At 39.6% G+C, this 16,798-nt stretch overlaps 1 protein-coding gene across 1 annotated transcript in view; it reads left to right on the forward strand.

Moving 5' to 3' along the window:
• OIT3 (oncoprotein induced transcript 3) overlaps nucleotides 1-16,688 on the forward strand; it is a 29,091-nt gene extending 12,403 nt beyond the window's left edge. Inside the window, exons 5-10 of the mRNA XM_026004338.2 lie at nucleotides 1,174-1,296; nucleotides 5,375-5,497; nucleotides 7,215-7,375; nucleotides 9,041-9,456; nucleotides 13,976-14,075; nucleotides 15,669-16,688. Coding sequence (XP_025860123.2) covers nucleotides 1,174-1,296; nucleotides 5,375-5,497; nucleotides 7,215-7,375; nucleotides 9,041-9,456; nucleotides 13,976-14,075; nucleotides 15,669-15,842 — 1,097 coding nt within the window. The 3' untranslated portion in view covers nucleotides 15,843-16,688. The remainder of the gene's footprint in view (nucleotides 1-1,173; nucleotides 1,297-5,374; nucleotides 5,498-7,214; nucleotides 7,376-9,040; nucleotides 9,457-13,975; nucleotides 14,076-15,668) is intronic.
• The last annotated feature ends 110 nt before the right edge of the window (nucleotides 16,689-16,798 follow it).

A 16,798-nucleotide genomic window follows, 5' to 3' on the forward strand; every position in this document is an offset into this window, starting at 1 on the left:
TTCATCGGTCCAGGCCAAGTTTTTTAAAAGACTTTTAAAATTTGTTTGTTTATTTATTCATGAGAGACACAGAGATAGAGGCAGAGACACAGGCAGAGGGAGAAGTAGGCTCCCCACAGGGAGCCCAATGCAGGACTCGATCCCAGGACCCTGGGATCACGCCCTGAGCCAAAGGCAGATGCCTAACCACTGAGCCACCCAGGTGCCCTGGTCCAGGCCCAATTTTATACCAATTTCTCAGCTTTAAGATAAGTTCATACTTCACCCGTGGCAAGACCTGACTTGGGGTTCCTGTTGTTCATGAAGGCTTTTCTCTCCCCTAGAGCCTCAGAGAGAGCTTGCTTACTGCGTCCATGGGCCTTGGGGCAAAGTTCTACTCCTCCATTCATTGTGGGGATATCTTTTCTGGGGTCCTGGATTTAAGTAAGGTTTCAATTGCAGCTCATCACTTCCTCTGGGCCCAAGGCCATGCCTTCTGTCACCCCGTGGGTGTTTAAATCCCAACCCTCAAACCCCAACCCTGAGCCATGATACATTTAGTTCCCAAGCTTCCCTTTCCTTATAGAAGGAAGAGGATTGACATTTGTTCCCAGCTATGCATTTTCTTATAGCAAGAGTCCATATCCTTCATTAGATTCTTAAAAGGTTAACAATCCTTGCTTAAGTACAGTGTAGGAATATTCCCATATTTAAAATAGACTTCAAGGGCAGTTGTTCATGTTATAACAGAAGACTGCCTCACACAAAATTTTATCAGCTATTTACTTCTGTGATGTAAATGCCTTTGATGTATTTAAAACACAGTCTGATTTATAAGGCTATATTTATTTAGCAAATCTTCAGGAACTCACTGGAGTAAATGATAGTCACCAATACAAAAAAAAAAAAAAAAAAAAGAAAAGGTGAATCCAGGTAACAAAAGAAACATCATTTCCCTTCAGTTTTGCTCTTAGAAGGGAATTAATTGGCAAACAACGAAGTGCCTTGTACTCCAGCAGAGGGCAAATGGACAAATAACTTGGTTGAGGAGATCAAGTTGATGGAAGTAATTATAAGGATTATAGCAAAGGAGTTGTATCAATAGGCTCTGAAAATGTGAAGATTCTGCTAAGGGGCTTGGGAAAAGATTGTGTTGCTCAGCAGTATGTAAATGGTGTGGTTTCTCTTCTACAGATGAAAATGAATGTGAGCAAAACAATGGTGGCTGCAGTGAGATTTGTGTAAACCTGAAAAATTCATATCGCTGTGAGTGTGGGGTTGGCCGTGTGCTAAGAAATGATGGCAAGACATGTGAAGGTGAGAATGGGCAAGAAGGGATTCAGATCAAGAGCTCCAACTAAGCCATTGACTCATTCTTTGATTGATGTTCATGAAACTGTCCAATGTTAGAAAAGAGTCAAGGTTGGGCTGTGTAAAAAAATGACAAAAGGGGTTCACCGATGTTGAGGAGCAGAATTCAGTGTTGATTTTATCTTCAAGATTTAACAGGAAGGAGTTGTTGCATTTTGCAAGAGGCAGAAAGCCACCTAAAACAAAAAAAAGTAATCTCTACCCTTAACATGCTGCTCGAACTCACAGTCCCAGGATCAACAGTCACAGGCTCTACAGACTCTTCATCTGTTTTGATTTGGGAAATAAAAATAGGATATTATGTGTTTCTCAAACATTAATATACCTGTAAATCATCTGGGATCTTTTTAAAATGCAGATGCTGATTCAGAAGGTCTGGGGTCAGGGAGAGAGTGCATTTCTAAATAACTTCTAGGTGACAGCTCTGCTGCAGATCCCGGAGCATACCTGGAGTAGCAAGAAATAGAGGTGGTAGCAAAATTGGTTTCTCAAACATTCCTGCTTAGAAGAATCACCCAGATGCTTTCACACCTGGCTCTTCCCAGGCTTCTCTCCTGGAAGCTTGGTTTAGTGGGGCGAGATGGGCCTTACAATTTGTGTTTTTACCAAGTTCCATTAGGTGAGTCTTACCATCTTGAAAGTTTGGAAAACTAGTTCACCTGAAGCCTTTTTTACCCCCTTTGTGCTTTGCATTTATTGGAGATTAATACACTTTGGGGGAAATAAGTAACATTATCTTTTATTCTTGAAGTTTGTATTTATTTATTTATGTATTTATTTGAGAGAGACAGAACATGAGTGGGGTGGGGGTGGGGAAGTAAGAAGAGAATCTCAAGCAGACTCTGGCATTGAGTATGGAACCCCATACGGGGCTCAATCCCACAACCCTTAGATCACAACCTGAGCCAAAACCAAGAGTCACGTGTTCAACTGGGACCCCACATTATCTATTTTTAATAGCAGGAATGCTATGTACATATTATATGATTAAGTAATAAAAATAATTTGTAATGTATGTCAAATAGCTGAAATTTGTGACAGCAGTATGAAATTTAGAAAATGTCCCTTCTGTAAGGCACATTTGCCCTTGCAAATTATCAAAACTAAAATGTCATCATTTCTACTTAATTAAGTCTGAATCTCATGATGTTGGGAGTTGAGGGATCAAAAGAAAAAAAAACCTTTTTGCAGATTATATAAAGAGATAAATGGCTTAATTATTATTATTTCAGAGGACATATGATTTGTCCCTGAGACTAATTGAATTTGTGGTATAATACTGCTTATAAGAGTTCACTTTATTTGAGTTATAGTCAATATAATAAAATACTACCCCAAAAGGAAAAATTATGACTAGTTCCCACACTTTATTCTATGCAACCAAGTTTGCATTATTCACTAAGGACCATTAGCCAGAATATTAAATTACTGTCCCTTATAACAAGACTAGGTGTACTTTAAATTTTATCGAATACAGGTAATGTCCTGAATCTTCCTTAAATCTTAATTATTTTATGTAATAATCTTTGCATATTTGAATATTAAAATGTTCCATGAGGAACATTTGTAATTATTCATGAGCTTTTTATTGGAAGTATTACTGTTAATCCTCATATAATTTTAAAACCTAATAGTCACAATTGAAAAGTGTTTTCACAGAGGATAAAATTTGTACATAAGTTATACTTTAGCGTTAAGGTTTATATTTGAAACCCTTAAGTTATTTTTTAAGGATTTATTTATTTATTTTAGAGAGAGGACAGCACAGTGGGAGAGGGGGAAGGGGCAGAAGGAGAGAGAATCTCACAGACTCCCCACTTAGTGAGGAGCCCCATGCAGAGGTCCATCTCATAACCTTGAGATCATGACCTGAGCCAAAATTAAGAGTCAGACTCTCAACCGACTGAGCCATCCTGGTGTCCCTGAAACCTTAAGTTTTATTGACAGTTCAAACATAATTGTTTTTACAGACTAACCAACTAATCTTTGGTTAGTCTGTAAAATAATTATATCTTTTTTAAAAAAGTGGCTCTTTTTAATTTTAAGTAATTTATATTATTTTGTCTCATTATGAAAATTATGTTCATAGAAGAAAATAATGGAGGAGTAAATTGAAAGATAACTAAAGTGACCCACAATCCCACTTGCCAGATCTATCCAAACATTTTGGAATACCTTCATGCAAGACTTAAGTCCTGTAAGCCAACCTAGAATTTCAATTTTTGTGCTTTGCAGTTTTAGGCTTGGAAATACCCTAAGTGAACATTGACTCCAACTCCTTCCTTTTACAAAGATTGAAATATGAAATATGAAATTGAGACACAGAGAAATTAAATGACTTAAAGAAGATTATTTTTATGTACTCATTTTAATATTTATTTATTTTTTTAGAGAGAGAGAGCACATATGTGAGCAGGAGGAGGGATAAAGGGAGGAGAGAATCCCAAACAGACTCCCCACTGAGTGTGGAGCCCTACGTAGTGCTCGATTTCATGACCCTGAGATCACGACCAAAGCCAAAACCAAGAGTCAGATGTTCAACAGACTGAGCCACGCAGTTGCCCCAGGAAGATCATTTTTAGGAAAAAAAAATTCCCATTAATGTTGATTTTAACATTTTATAGTATATTTTTATGCTGTCATCTACATTGTTATATATCGTTTTCAGCTTTTTAAAAACCCATAGCAGTACTTTTATCATTTTTAAGTATCCAGATTTATAAACAGGTCATAGCCTAATCTTTCTTAAGTTTTGCAAGGATTAATTCGCTGTAAATTTACACTCTGTATATGTTTCACCAAAATTGATTCATCCCCAGTTAATTTATTGATGTTCCAAAGAACTAATTTTTTTTTACTATTTTTGAACTGAGAATTATTGAGAATTTTAACTATAACTGGAAATCAGTTCAAATCTTTCCTTAAGCAGCTGAGATGATTTAAAAGCATCCCCTTTATTTATCTTACCCCTAGAACAGGGGCAGCAAACTTTTCCTGTGTAGGCCAAATAGTAGGCATTTTAGGCTGTGCAGATCAAATGGAATCTGTTGCAACTGTTCAAGTCTACCATGTAGTGAGAAAGCCCTCATAGACAATAGGTGAATGAATGGATGTGGCTGTGTGCCAGTAAAACTTCCAAGGGCGTGTAGCAGGCCGGAGTTTGATGACTCCTGACCTAGAAGATAATTCCAGAGCCCACAAAGGTCATTAATTTTTCTCTACTATGAAATCATATGGTAGTCTCTTTAGTTTTCAGTTGAATCCTCTTTTCTTGTCCACTTGTTGAGTATGCTTTTTGAAAATGCAAGACTTTTTACTTTTTTTTTTTTTTTTTGGTGGAGCTTGAACTCATGACCCTGAGATCATGACCTGAGCTAAGATCAAGAGTTGGATGCTTAACTGATTGAGCCACCTAGGCGCCCTCAAAAAATGCAAAACTTTTTAAAAGGAAACTTAAAAACTGCCTCAAAAGAGGAAAGTAGCAAAGAGCTTGATGGAGTAGACCCTCTTAGTGTGTTATCCAGGCCTCATTTTTATAGTGTGCTGTCAGCCCAAAACATATATCCCAGGCAATCCGACCAACTGGCAATAACTAAATGATCCATCTAGCTAGTCTAGTTGAATTTATGTTTTGTCAGTCTCATTTATATCTGTAATATTCTATAAAATTTCAAAATGGGTACATTAAATGTTACAGCAGTTAAGAAATGACTTTTGGGTCTTCCTCCCCAAAACTGTAGTGTAACCATGAGAGAAACAGACAAATCCAGATTGAAGGACATTCTACAAAATGACCAGATGAAGAGGTTAGAGCTTTGGATGTTGTAAGATTGCTCTTTGCAGCTATCACATTGAATAAACTTTTTTTTGTGGGCTTCCCTACATGACTCAGTGACTGAGTTAGGCCCCAGTGACACTGTGATGAGTCAGGTGTATTCCCTGATGCCAAGTGCTATCCCAAGAACCAGAATTCTCAGGGAAGAGGCCTGCAGGATCATTCCCTTTTCTTTTGGTTTTATTGCAGACATTGAAGGATGTCACAGTAACAACGGTGGTTGCAGCCACCTGTGCCTGGTGTCTGAGAAGGGCTATCAGTGTGAATGTCCCCGGGGCTTGGTGCTATCTGAGGATAACCACACTTGCCAAGGTAGTACATGGATGGGTTCAACCTCTGTTCCCCCTCCACACAAATCTCCCTGCCTTCCTCACTCAAGTGTGTTAAAATTCTCATCTTTTAGAATATCAGCTTTTTCAGCAGTGTGTATCCCTATAGCTTTACTCTGGGGTCATTCAAAAGAGAAGCTCTCTAAGAAAATATTACCAAAAAGTTAATTTTCTTTCACTTTTTTAAGATATTGTGGTTTAAAAAAACATACGACAAAAAACTGACCATCTAAACCAATTCTAAATGTATAGTTTAGTAGTGTTACATATGTTCACATTGTTATGCAACAGATTTCCAGAATTTTTTTATCTTGCAAAACTGAAACTCTATATCCATGAAACAACAATTCTCCATTCCTTCTCCCTCGACCCCCCACCATGGTTGGCAACCACTATCTATTTTCTATTTCTATGAAGTCTACTACTTTAGACACCTCATGTAAGTGAGATCATATAGTGTTTGTCTTTGTGTGATTGATTTACTTCACTTAGCATAACATCCACCAGGTTCATCCATGTTGTAGTGTATGACAGGATTTCCTTCCTTCATAAGGCTAAATAATATTCCACTGTGTATATATACCACCTTTTATTTAGCCACTCATCCATTGACAGGCACTTGAGTTACTTCTGTGGCTAAGATATTGTGAATAATGTTGCTATGAACAGGTGTGTGCAGGTATCTATTTGAGATAACTACTTTCAATTCTTTTTGGATATATACCCAGAAATGAGATTGCTGGATTGTACAGTTTCCTTTGCTTTTTACTTGTGATTTTTTTCTCTAATTTCTATTATTAGTAGTACAACTGGTAGTTCATTTTGAAGCCTTAGACATTGATGCAGTTCATCTCTTTTCTAACAGATACTTGGGTGGTGAAACTAAGTTGAAAGTCTTAGGAAACTGATTCTTCTACCTACAATTACAATATGAGCATCAACAACCCTCTGAGTACTATTTTCTGGAAATCTAGTAATTTATGTCCAGAATCTTAACTCATTCATCTAGCAAATATTTAATGAGCATCTACCTCTGATTTCTTTATACTGTCATTGTTATGATATATCCTCACATATTTTTTGACAGTACCCATAAATATTCCTTTTAGGGTATTTGTAGAGCCGGGAAAGTGAACACAGGAATGCTAAATAAAAGCAATCCTTTTCATATTAAGTTCAAGTGGAATTTATAGTCAGCATTTATGGTTTACTGAACAATGCAAGAACAATTTGGAACTCTTCCCCAAGTGCACTAACGTTGTTTTTATTACCTCTGTTTTATGAGACATAATTAATGGTAAAGTCAAAGCAGTACTGTTATGTAATTTAAGCCTATATCAAAGCAGTATTTTTTCTGTATTGCCAATAAATTGTTTTTGTGCTAAAAGTTAATCCTTTAGGTGGTTCAGTTCATGGAACCATGCTACCCGTATTTTGAAATAAATGTTGAATCGAAACTTGAATGCAATATTTCCTCAGTGGGGAATCAATGTATTTGAGGAGCAATTATTTGACCACAACCCGGGGAGTTAGGAGTCCTGGTTTTATTCACCAGCTTGTTTTGAGCTTCATAGATTTCCTTGAGGATAGAACAAAAAGTTCAAGTTGTGTGAGGGTAAAATTATTTCTCCTAGAAGCCTTCCTTATCCTTCTTCCCATTCAGATTTCCCAATTCTGACAGTACCCCCTTTCCGCCGCAGTCCCCGTGCTGTGCAAGTCGAATACCATTGAAGTGAGCATCCCCAGGGACCTGGTTGGTGGTCTGGAGCTCTTCCTGACCAACACCTCCTGCCGAGGAGTGTCCAATGGCACCCATGTCAACATCCTCTTCTCCCTCAAGACGTGTGGCACAGTGGTTGATGTAGGTTCTTCCTGGAGGACTCTTGGGGAATGACCAAAAGCCAGTTATTTGGGAGGTAGTGGACAAAGGTCTGCAGTGTGGCTTGTCATAGATGAAATATTTTCGCATGAAAGGATGGAGCTCAAAAAACCATTTGCCATTCGTTTAACACATGTATTATTGAGCTTCTACCGTGGTCCTGGCACCGTGAGCAAGGGAGGTAAGAATTCTGCTCTTTCTGTTCTTCGATAGTCCTATCTCCCCAATATGAGCAGACATTTTCCTGAGCGCATCAGCACCAGGACTGGCAGGCTGGTTGCATCTCCTCTGACCAATTATTTTACTTGAAAGAAAGCAACTGATATAGATGAAGGTTTGTTTACAAGGTAACAAATGAGCTCAAGTGTTGAACTTGAGGTAGAGGGAAGAGGTTTGTGCTTCCTTCATCCAAGAATGTGTGCTGGAGTCTAAGGGATACATGAAGTAAGATTCCTAACTTTGGGGGACACAAGCAGTAGTGTTGAGATGACAACACACACAAGAAATAAGAAACAAGGGTACAGGTGACAGGTGCTGTCCCAGTCTGGGAAAGGACAAACACTGGAGCAGTCATGACAAGGAGGACTTGACCTGGGGTGGAAGCCTGGGTGTGGCTTATACAGAGAGGAAAAGAGAGGGCATTTCATAGGGGAAACAAGTGAGCCGGCCTCAGAGATGGGACTATTTAGGGCCGAGTGAACGGGCGGGGCAGACTGACTGGCAAGGAATCCACTTTGGAAAGGGAAACTGGAAAAGTTGGGAGTGGGGGGTGGGGATGACCATGCTTCCAGAGCTCTGCCTTGTGTGCGAGGGTGAGTCGTTTGGGCTTTGTTCCATAGAGTGAGGTTTCTGGTACTGTTGTGATGAAATCAGAAGTGTGTGAGATGATAGAAAAGAAAGCGGGGGAGACCTGGATCCAGGAGATCAGGGCAGAGGTTCTTGCGACCATTTGGTTACACCAATATTTATTTATTGAATCTGATGAAGAGAAAATCAGAGAGCTAATTAGACTTGGGGAGAGACATGGAGGTGGTATCTCAGGAGAAGGGGGTCCCACTTCAGGCAAATTGTGTTTGTAGTATCCGAGGATAATCAAGTGGAAATGCCCAGTGGTGGGTTGGAATTGCTGGCACCTGGGGGAGCAGACAAAGCTGGAGATAAAGAGCTGAAAGTCATCTGCCTAAATGTGGCAGCCGAAGCTTTGCCTGTGGATGAGTTCAGCACAAGGTCAGGCTGCAGCCTGATCAGCAGGTCTAGGATTCCAGAAAAAAAATGATGTGAAGAAGCCATTCTTTCCTAAAATACCAGAGCTTTGAATTTGCTGATTCTGCATAGTTCAGGTTTAATGAGTAATACTCCAAAGGAATGTGTGGGTTGACCATGAAGTAGTATATAAAACTCTGAACGGTCAGAACATCTTGCTAAAAAGAGAGTTTTTTTTTTTTTTTTTTTTTTTTTTTTTAAGGCTTCAGGCCTCAGCAACCAAATCTCTAATTGTTTTGATGTAAATAGAAGTTTGGAGAATGTGACAGTCAAGAGTGGAGTGGGGTGGGGGCTGGGGTGGGAAGGTAGGATTGGGGGGTGGGGGGGAACTCTACAGAAATAGACATAAAATCTTTTTCTTCTGCTGTCCCTGGCCTGGCTCAGGTGGTAAATGACAAGATTGTGGCAAGCAACCTCGTGACAGGCCTACCCAAGCAGACCCCAGGGAGCAGTGGGGATATTATTATCCGAACCAGCAAACTGCTGATCCCGGTGACCTGCGAATTTCCACGCCTGTACACCATTTCCGAAGGATATGTTCCCAACCTTCGAAATGCCCCATTGGAAATCATGGGCCGAAGTCATGGAATCTTCCCATTCACTCTGGAGATCTTCAAGGACAATGAGTTTGAGGAGCCTTACCGGGAAGCTTTGCCCACCCTCAAGCTTCGAGACTCCCTCTACTTTGGCATTGAGCCTGTGGTGCACGTGAATGGCTTAGAGAGCCTGGTGGAGAGCTGCTTTGCCACCCCCACCTCCAAGATCGATGAGATCCTGAAGTACTACCTCATCCAGGATGGGTAATTATGCTGCTTACATGATTTATTATCCCTGGTTCACATCCGACTTCTGAGCGCACAAACATACTTGGTCATTTCCTAAAACAACAGGACACTTTTGTGAGCTCCTAATTGGCTCAGAAACCATTTATTGACGTTGGAGGTAAAAACTGGTGAGGGAGCCGGGGTCAAGAATGACTCCAAGGGGTCTGGCATGGATGACCAACTAGATGCCATTAACCCGGATGGAAGGCTGTAAGCAGAAGAGCAGATTCGAGGTGAAATATTGAATATGATAATTCTGTATAATAGTATTGAATTGGAAAGGCCTACAGCATACATGGGAAGAGAAGTTCAGTGGAAGTTGGGAATGTGTATCAGACCCAGGAGGGCTAGAGGTAAGGGAACAAGAGTCATCCCTGTTCTATTTGAAACATAGGACTGACTAACCTGTTCAGAAAGAGGGTAGAGCATGAATACTGAGCATGGTGGAAGGCTGATAAGTGCAAGGGGATGAGGAAGTGGAAGCAGCAGATGTAGATGCCTCTTTTAGTGAGGGAGAAAGAGGAAATATTTGGAAGGTTTTAGAAGAAAGGTCAAGTGAAATTTGGTTTTTGATTTCTTGTTTTTTTGTTTTGTTTTGTTTTTGTTTTTGTTTTTTTTTATTTCTTGTTTTATATGAAGGAGATTTCCTTATTTCCTAAGGATCCCTGGATTGAGAACTGTGCATCCCACGGGACCATTGGAAGCCTAGCAGTTGTCACACCCATTGCTTATATTCCCAGGAAAATTACACTCAAACCCCAAACTCATGAGAGAATCTTATCAATTTCTTCCTTGTTCTCAATGTCAGATGGGACGTAGCTCAGGTAGGGTCAGGACCTGCAGCTCAATGAAAGGGAAATGGTCTGACAAGAGCACCACGTAGGTCATGCCCTTTGCGAATTGGCCTGATGGACTCTGAAAGGTCTATTTAGTTTTTATCTACTGGATCTCTCACCACAAGCATCCTCCACCTGCTGCTGTCAATCTCTTGCACAGTGATGTTCAACCTTGAAGTACATTGGGATCAACTAAGAGGCTTTTTGTAGAAGTCGCAGTACCCCCAACTTTTTCTCTCTGTACTACTCTTACCATCTTAATTCCAGGCCTTAACCTTTCACCTCACAACTAAAACAGCCTCCCAATAGCCCCCTATACCCCAAATCTCAAATCTCAGCTCTCAGAGTCCCTGGGTAACCAGTCAAAAGGAAAATAAATTTTAAAAATTAGAAAAAATATATATATGTACTCAAATCCCTGCTGAAAACCTTTAATGAGTCTTGATTTCCTTTGGTTGGTAAATTTCACTGTTTACCAGCAGGAATACTTCTAGCCTCAGATTTCTATAGCCTCCTTAGCTTGTTTTCGGAAGACGGAAAATTTCTCACTCTTCTTTGGATGACCAGTAATAGGTCTCACAAGGGTCTGTAGTTCTTTGGATTTCTTGCCATCTTACAGTTACCTCTACAAGGTTTTAAAATGAATAGTAGAAGTATCATGTTTTATTTCTTTTTTTTAAGGAATGGATCTCCTTTAAGGGGGGGAATAGATTCGGGTTCTTTTTTTTTTTTTCTTTTTACAGCTTTATTGGAGTACCATTCTCATACAAATGAGCATACACATCGAAAGTGTACAGTTTGGTAAGTTCTGGTGTATACATTCATGAAGCCATCACTACAATCAAGATAGGGAACATTTCTTTCATTCCAAGAGTCTTCTCCTACTCCTGTATTTACTTTTTGGAAAAGTAAATGTATAATCATAACCCACTGGAAAAACCTGTAATCTACAATCTCAGTAGAGCTTGTAAAATTTATTTCTGTATTTGTTATTCAGATGCTCAGTTAAGGACTATATACTTTCTATTTTAGACAGTTCTGAGAAGCTGTACTATTTAATTTTGTAGCCCTTAGCACATACGGAAAAGCAACAACAACAACAACAAAAAGAGCTGCAGGAGAAATTAAAATGCATAAAAGCCAGAGGCAAGAACTCAAAAACGCAGCAGCAGAGGTCTATTTAGTAAACAGGCAAATAGTCCCATCTCTAGCACAATTATGGATAGTACCAGAAGGGTGTCTGTGAGACAATTCCTCAAGATAAAATCCAACTCTGAGCCTGACTCACCTCACCTCACCTCACCCTCTGCCCTCTGCCCTCTCCAGTTTCTGCTCCCAGCAAAGGGAACTACTCTAACTCTATTGTTCTTACAAACTCTATTGTCTTTTACACCCTCCTCATCCCACCTGCTATTTCCTCTGCCTGAAATCTTCTTTCCCTTTTTTTTTTTTTAAGATTTATTTATCCATGAGAGACACAGAGAGAGGCAGAGACATAGGCAGAGGGAGAAACAGTCTCCCAGCAGGGAGCCCGGTGCAGAACTTGATCCCAGGACCCCAGGATCATGCCCTGGGCCAAAGGCAGATGCTCAACCGCTGAGCCACCCAGGTGCCCTCTTCTTCCCCTTTTCTTCCAGCTGAAGTCTCACTGTTCCTTCCAGATTCAGCAAGACTTCTTTCCTCCATGAAGCCTTCTTTGATTCCTTCCACCCTGAGCTAGAAATTTCCCTTCCTTCTCTTTCCTTCTCAATGTCTGGCCTATACTAAGAACCATTGAATAGTTGCCAGATGAACTATTGAATGAACATTTATCATAATAATCATTTGAGGCAAGTCCAGAACCCTAAAATAAACATAATGCAGAGTGCTTACATTTATAAATTGATTATTCATTGTCCTCGGCTTACATTTAAATCAGGCCGTTTCCCCCTGATATTTAATACAGCTCATTCACAATGTCGCTCCAGTTTTGCCTGGCACGTGCTCTGAAAATACAAAGTAACAATACAGGCAGAAGCAAAGTAGAATTAGAAAGTTAACCTCCAGACAAAGAAATGTATTGAATGCCAAAGTGAATTACTGGACAACTTTTGGGTGATTGATTATTTTGGATTATCCTATACCATCATTACTTTCACAGGAGCTTGGAGGTGATGAACCAGCCTTGTCTAATCAAAGCAAACACCAACTCAAGAGCCAGAATTTGTCCTGGGTTCCATTCTGTAATATATATCACCCTGAAACAACTCTTTCTTCCTCGTTTTTTCTTTTAAAGAAAAACAATGGTATTTTGGGGTATAAATAAATTGGAAATGGTGAGGCACTTAGACAAAAAGAGCCATTTTAATATCATGTTACTATTTTTGTCCTAGATACAGACTATAAACTCCTTGACATCACAGACCATATTATTCATCTTTATATCCTCTGCAGCTCCCAGCCAGAGTGTGTTGCACAGACTAGATATGTGATAAGTATTTATTATAGAACATAATCAAAAGATGATATAAATTAACTTTACCTCAGGAAAATGAAAATGAGTACATAAATACAAGAAATAACAGAAACCGTGTTATATATTTAGATCCTATTCAGTTCAGGGGAATATGGTACTAGGGGTAATATAAATAACAATGCCTTATTTTTAAACAACTTTATTGGATTTTTCAACTGCACTGAAATAGCACTTAGCAATGAACTAGAAAGTGGTCTGTAAACATGTGGAGCAAGGATCCAGTTTCATAGACTTTTATTTCTGATCCCTACGTTTTTTTCCTGGCCTGGTAAACAAGAACTATTAGGTATCCAGAAAAAGGAAAATACATTCGGGGGTGGAAATTGTTCTTTTAAAATTCAGAATGGGAAAGATGACACAAGTGTAATCCCTAGCCTGTAAGGAGAAAATGTTCATCAAATACTAAACCTTGGTCTCAAAATCGAGAATCAATAACACTTCTTTTTCCCAGCTAACCCTGAGGTGAGCCTAGGAGTCACTGTTAGCAGTAGACCTGAAATTAAAACCTCAAAACCCTATCAAACTACAACTTAGCATTAAATCTGGGGAAAGAAGAAGTAGAGCAATTTATTTGCAGGTGACAGAACTTTCCCAATAAAACCAGTTATTCCCTCTGGAACTTAAATCTTTATGCAGTTCTGTGATGCACAAATTGGGATTTGCTCACCTTTAAGCCTCCTTCGGGGGTTAGTGTATATTAGGTGTCCAATAAATATTTATGAAATCCAATTAAGTAAAGCCTTCTCAACCCCATAATCAAGTATGTGAACACAGGATTCCTGCGATATGTTACAAATGAAAATGCAGCCTTTCAAAGATGTCTTCATTTCAAAAGCTATCTTTGAAATAAATGTGGTTGCTGTTGCTAATGCTTCAATGCATTGGCATCTCAAGATCCTTGTGCCCAGCTTGTGGGTACAGAGAATGAGAGATGGGAAAGGCAGTATTAATGAGCAGGGCTGTACCTGAAGATGCCTTTGCAGGGAGGGAATTTCATTTTTCCTTCATTCTCGAAAAGCTTGAATACAGCCCAACCTCCTCCACCCAGTTAGCCTCTCTTTGGGCCAAACACATTGGTCTGGATTGTTTTTCCACCTCTGTTGAAACGATCAAGTCCTTATGTGCTTTCCTGTCCTGCTTTCAGCTGTGTTTCAGATGACTCAGTGAAGCAGTACACGTCACGGGACCACCTAGCAAAGCACTTCCAGGTCCCCGTCTTCAAGTTTGTGGGCAAAGACCACAAGGTGAGCTGAACACCTTTACCTTGTAACACCCCCACCCTCACCCCCAGACCTGAGCGTCCTTTCTTGGTTTGCCAATTTGTTGACATTCTCTGTGAGCCCACAGTAGGGATCTATGTTACCCACTATGAAAAACATTGTAGAACTGGCCATCTAGAAGCTTAATGCCTACCTTCATGAAGGTATTAACACAGTTATCTGCCTCCCTTCCAATAAAATCATTGTTTTTTCAAAGAAAATAATATAGGGTCATAATTTGATTTTCTTTTATGTTTTATAAAACTTTTATTTTATATAAGTCATTTCTATGCCCAACGTGGGGTTCAAACCCACAACCCTGAGATCAAGATCTGGGCTGGGATCAGGAATCAGACACCTAACAGACTGAGCCACCCAGACATAGGATCATAATTTTAAATTGTTGTGGGTAGGTATGGTTGTAAAAGCCTGTGTGGTAGTCATATGGCAAAGGATATGGGCAGAAAATTCACAGAATAGGCAAAACGTGAATTGTCCAGTGAAAACAGTACTTAAAATGTCAAAATAATTATAAGACACTATTTTATGCATATTAAATTGATAAAAATTATAAATCACAGTGCTTTTGCAGAGTTATAGGGGGAAGTATACAGTGGCAGTATAAATGGGTATAGTTTCTGGAAAGTTATCTGATAATATGCAGTAATAGCCATAAAATCATCATATTCTTTTATCTAAAAATTCTAATTCTGACAATTTCTCAAAAACAAGCAAAAGAAGAGAAACAAGATTTGTTGGATGTTATAGAGCATTGTTACATGGAGAATGAGAAAAAGCCCCCAAACAGGGCTACCATATATCAATTAGTGCAATATTAAGCAGTTATTCAAATGAAAAATGTAGAAAAAGAAGATAATGAAAAATCATTTATCATAACAGTAAACATGCATGTTGAATATGCTACTTTTTTTAAAAGTATACATACAACAGAGGTTATAAGAGGCTGTAGATAGTATGTTAAGGTGGAGACTGTTTTGTTTTTTCAGTAGAGCTGTTGAAACATTTAAACCAAAGGAAGTTTAAGAGACAACAATCTTTTCCACGCTGCATTTAAGTGAATTCATGTCCTTTCCAGTTACATCCCTGTTCCAGAACAGCTGCTAACCATGATGGCCTCATCAAGTAGGCAGCATGCTTTGGGAGGTAACTTATAGGAAGAAGCTTGGACATAGGACTTGTTATTTGACACTGAAGCGTGTGAGCACCGATGTTTTTCCTAGACCTTGAAGTGAAGAATGAGGATGTTAACGTTATTAGGTGTTCCCTTCTCGAAGGTCTGTCCCTGCGCAAAGGCAGGAGCTGTGCGTGTGGGGGTTTAGATCACCACGTGACTCAGTGTGTGTGCCCACCTGATGAGTGGTGTGAATCTGGGCAAGTTCTCTAAACTAGGTCTCGGTTTCCTCATCTATAAAATGCGGATGCCAACGTCTACCTCAAAGGGTTTGTTGTTTAGATGAAATGAGATATTATATATGAAACATCTGGTACAGCATCTGGCTTCCAGAAAGGGGCAGCTGTTGTCACTATATTTATTAATTATAATTATGGTCTTTCCAGGAAGTGTTTCTGCACTGCCAGGTCCTCGTCTGTGGCCGGCTGGATGAGCATTCCCGCTGTGCCCAGGGCTGCCACCGGAGAATGCGTCGTGAGGCAGTGGACAGAGAGGATGCAGCTGGTCCACAGAGCCAGATGCTGACAGGCGGCCCCATCAGCATTGACTGGGAGGACTAAGAGCACCCAACACCCAACTCCTGGCTTTGGGCTGCCCACCTCTGTGGAGCTTCTCCCCATGGCCTCTGAGAACATCAGTCAACACCCTAGAACATGGCACTTCTTTAAACCTCACACTGTGGGTTTAGACTGACTCTCAGAACTGACTCATTCTGAGTCTGGCCCCTGGGTCAGGAGAGGTCACTTCACTACTGATGCCCTGACCCACATGGGGCTTCATCCTCCTGATGCCAAAGAGTAGCAGTTCACCCTACTTCCCACATTTCTTTCCTACAATAAAACACCTAGTATAGGATGCAGTGGGACCACTAAAATCAAGAGTTGGGTATGATATTTCAAACTACAAACTTAAAGTAAATTAAATAGTTGCTTGAAATTATGACTTAAATATCCAATGATTCCTTAAATATGTAAATAATAATTATGCTCTGAAATTTTTTTCTTTTCCTTTTTTTCCCCCTTTTTCTCCTCCCATCCCGCTCTGAAATTTCAATTCAAACACAGAATAGTTTTAGGGGATTCGGAAGTTTATCAATATGTGTGTACTAAAAATTACTATTTGATTTTCCTCTTGCACGATGTTTTCTTTTGATATTTTTATATTAAGTGAAATATATTCAATTTAATAAATATTAATAAATTTATTAACGTCCAAGGTGCCTCAGTGGCACAGTTGGTTATGCATCTGACTCTTGGTTTTGGCTCAGGTTGTCATCTCAGGGTTGTGAGATCAAGCCCTGCCTTGGGCTTTGTTCAGCATGGAGTCTGCTTAAGATTCTCCCTCCCTTATCTTATCCCTCCTCCCCACCCCTCTCTAAAATAAATAAATAAATCTTTTTAAAAAAATTTATTAACATGCTTAAGTTGTTCAATGACTGAACTATAGACAAAGTTAAAATTTGGTACCGTGTGCCCTGTTATTTGGCATCCTATGCCCTCAGACTAATGAAGCAATA

The sequence above is a fragment of the Vulpes vulpes genome, chromosome 4, assembly GCF_048418805.1.
Source record: "Vulpes vulpes isolate BD-2025 chromosome 4, VulVul3, whole genome shotgun sequence".
NCBI lineage: Eukaryota > Metazoa > Chordata > Mammalia > Carnivora > Canidae > Vulpes > Vulpes vulpes.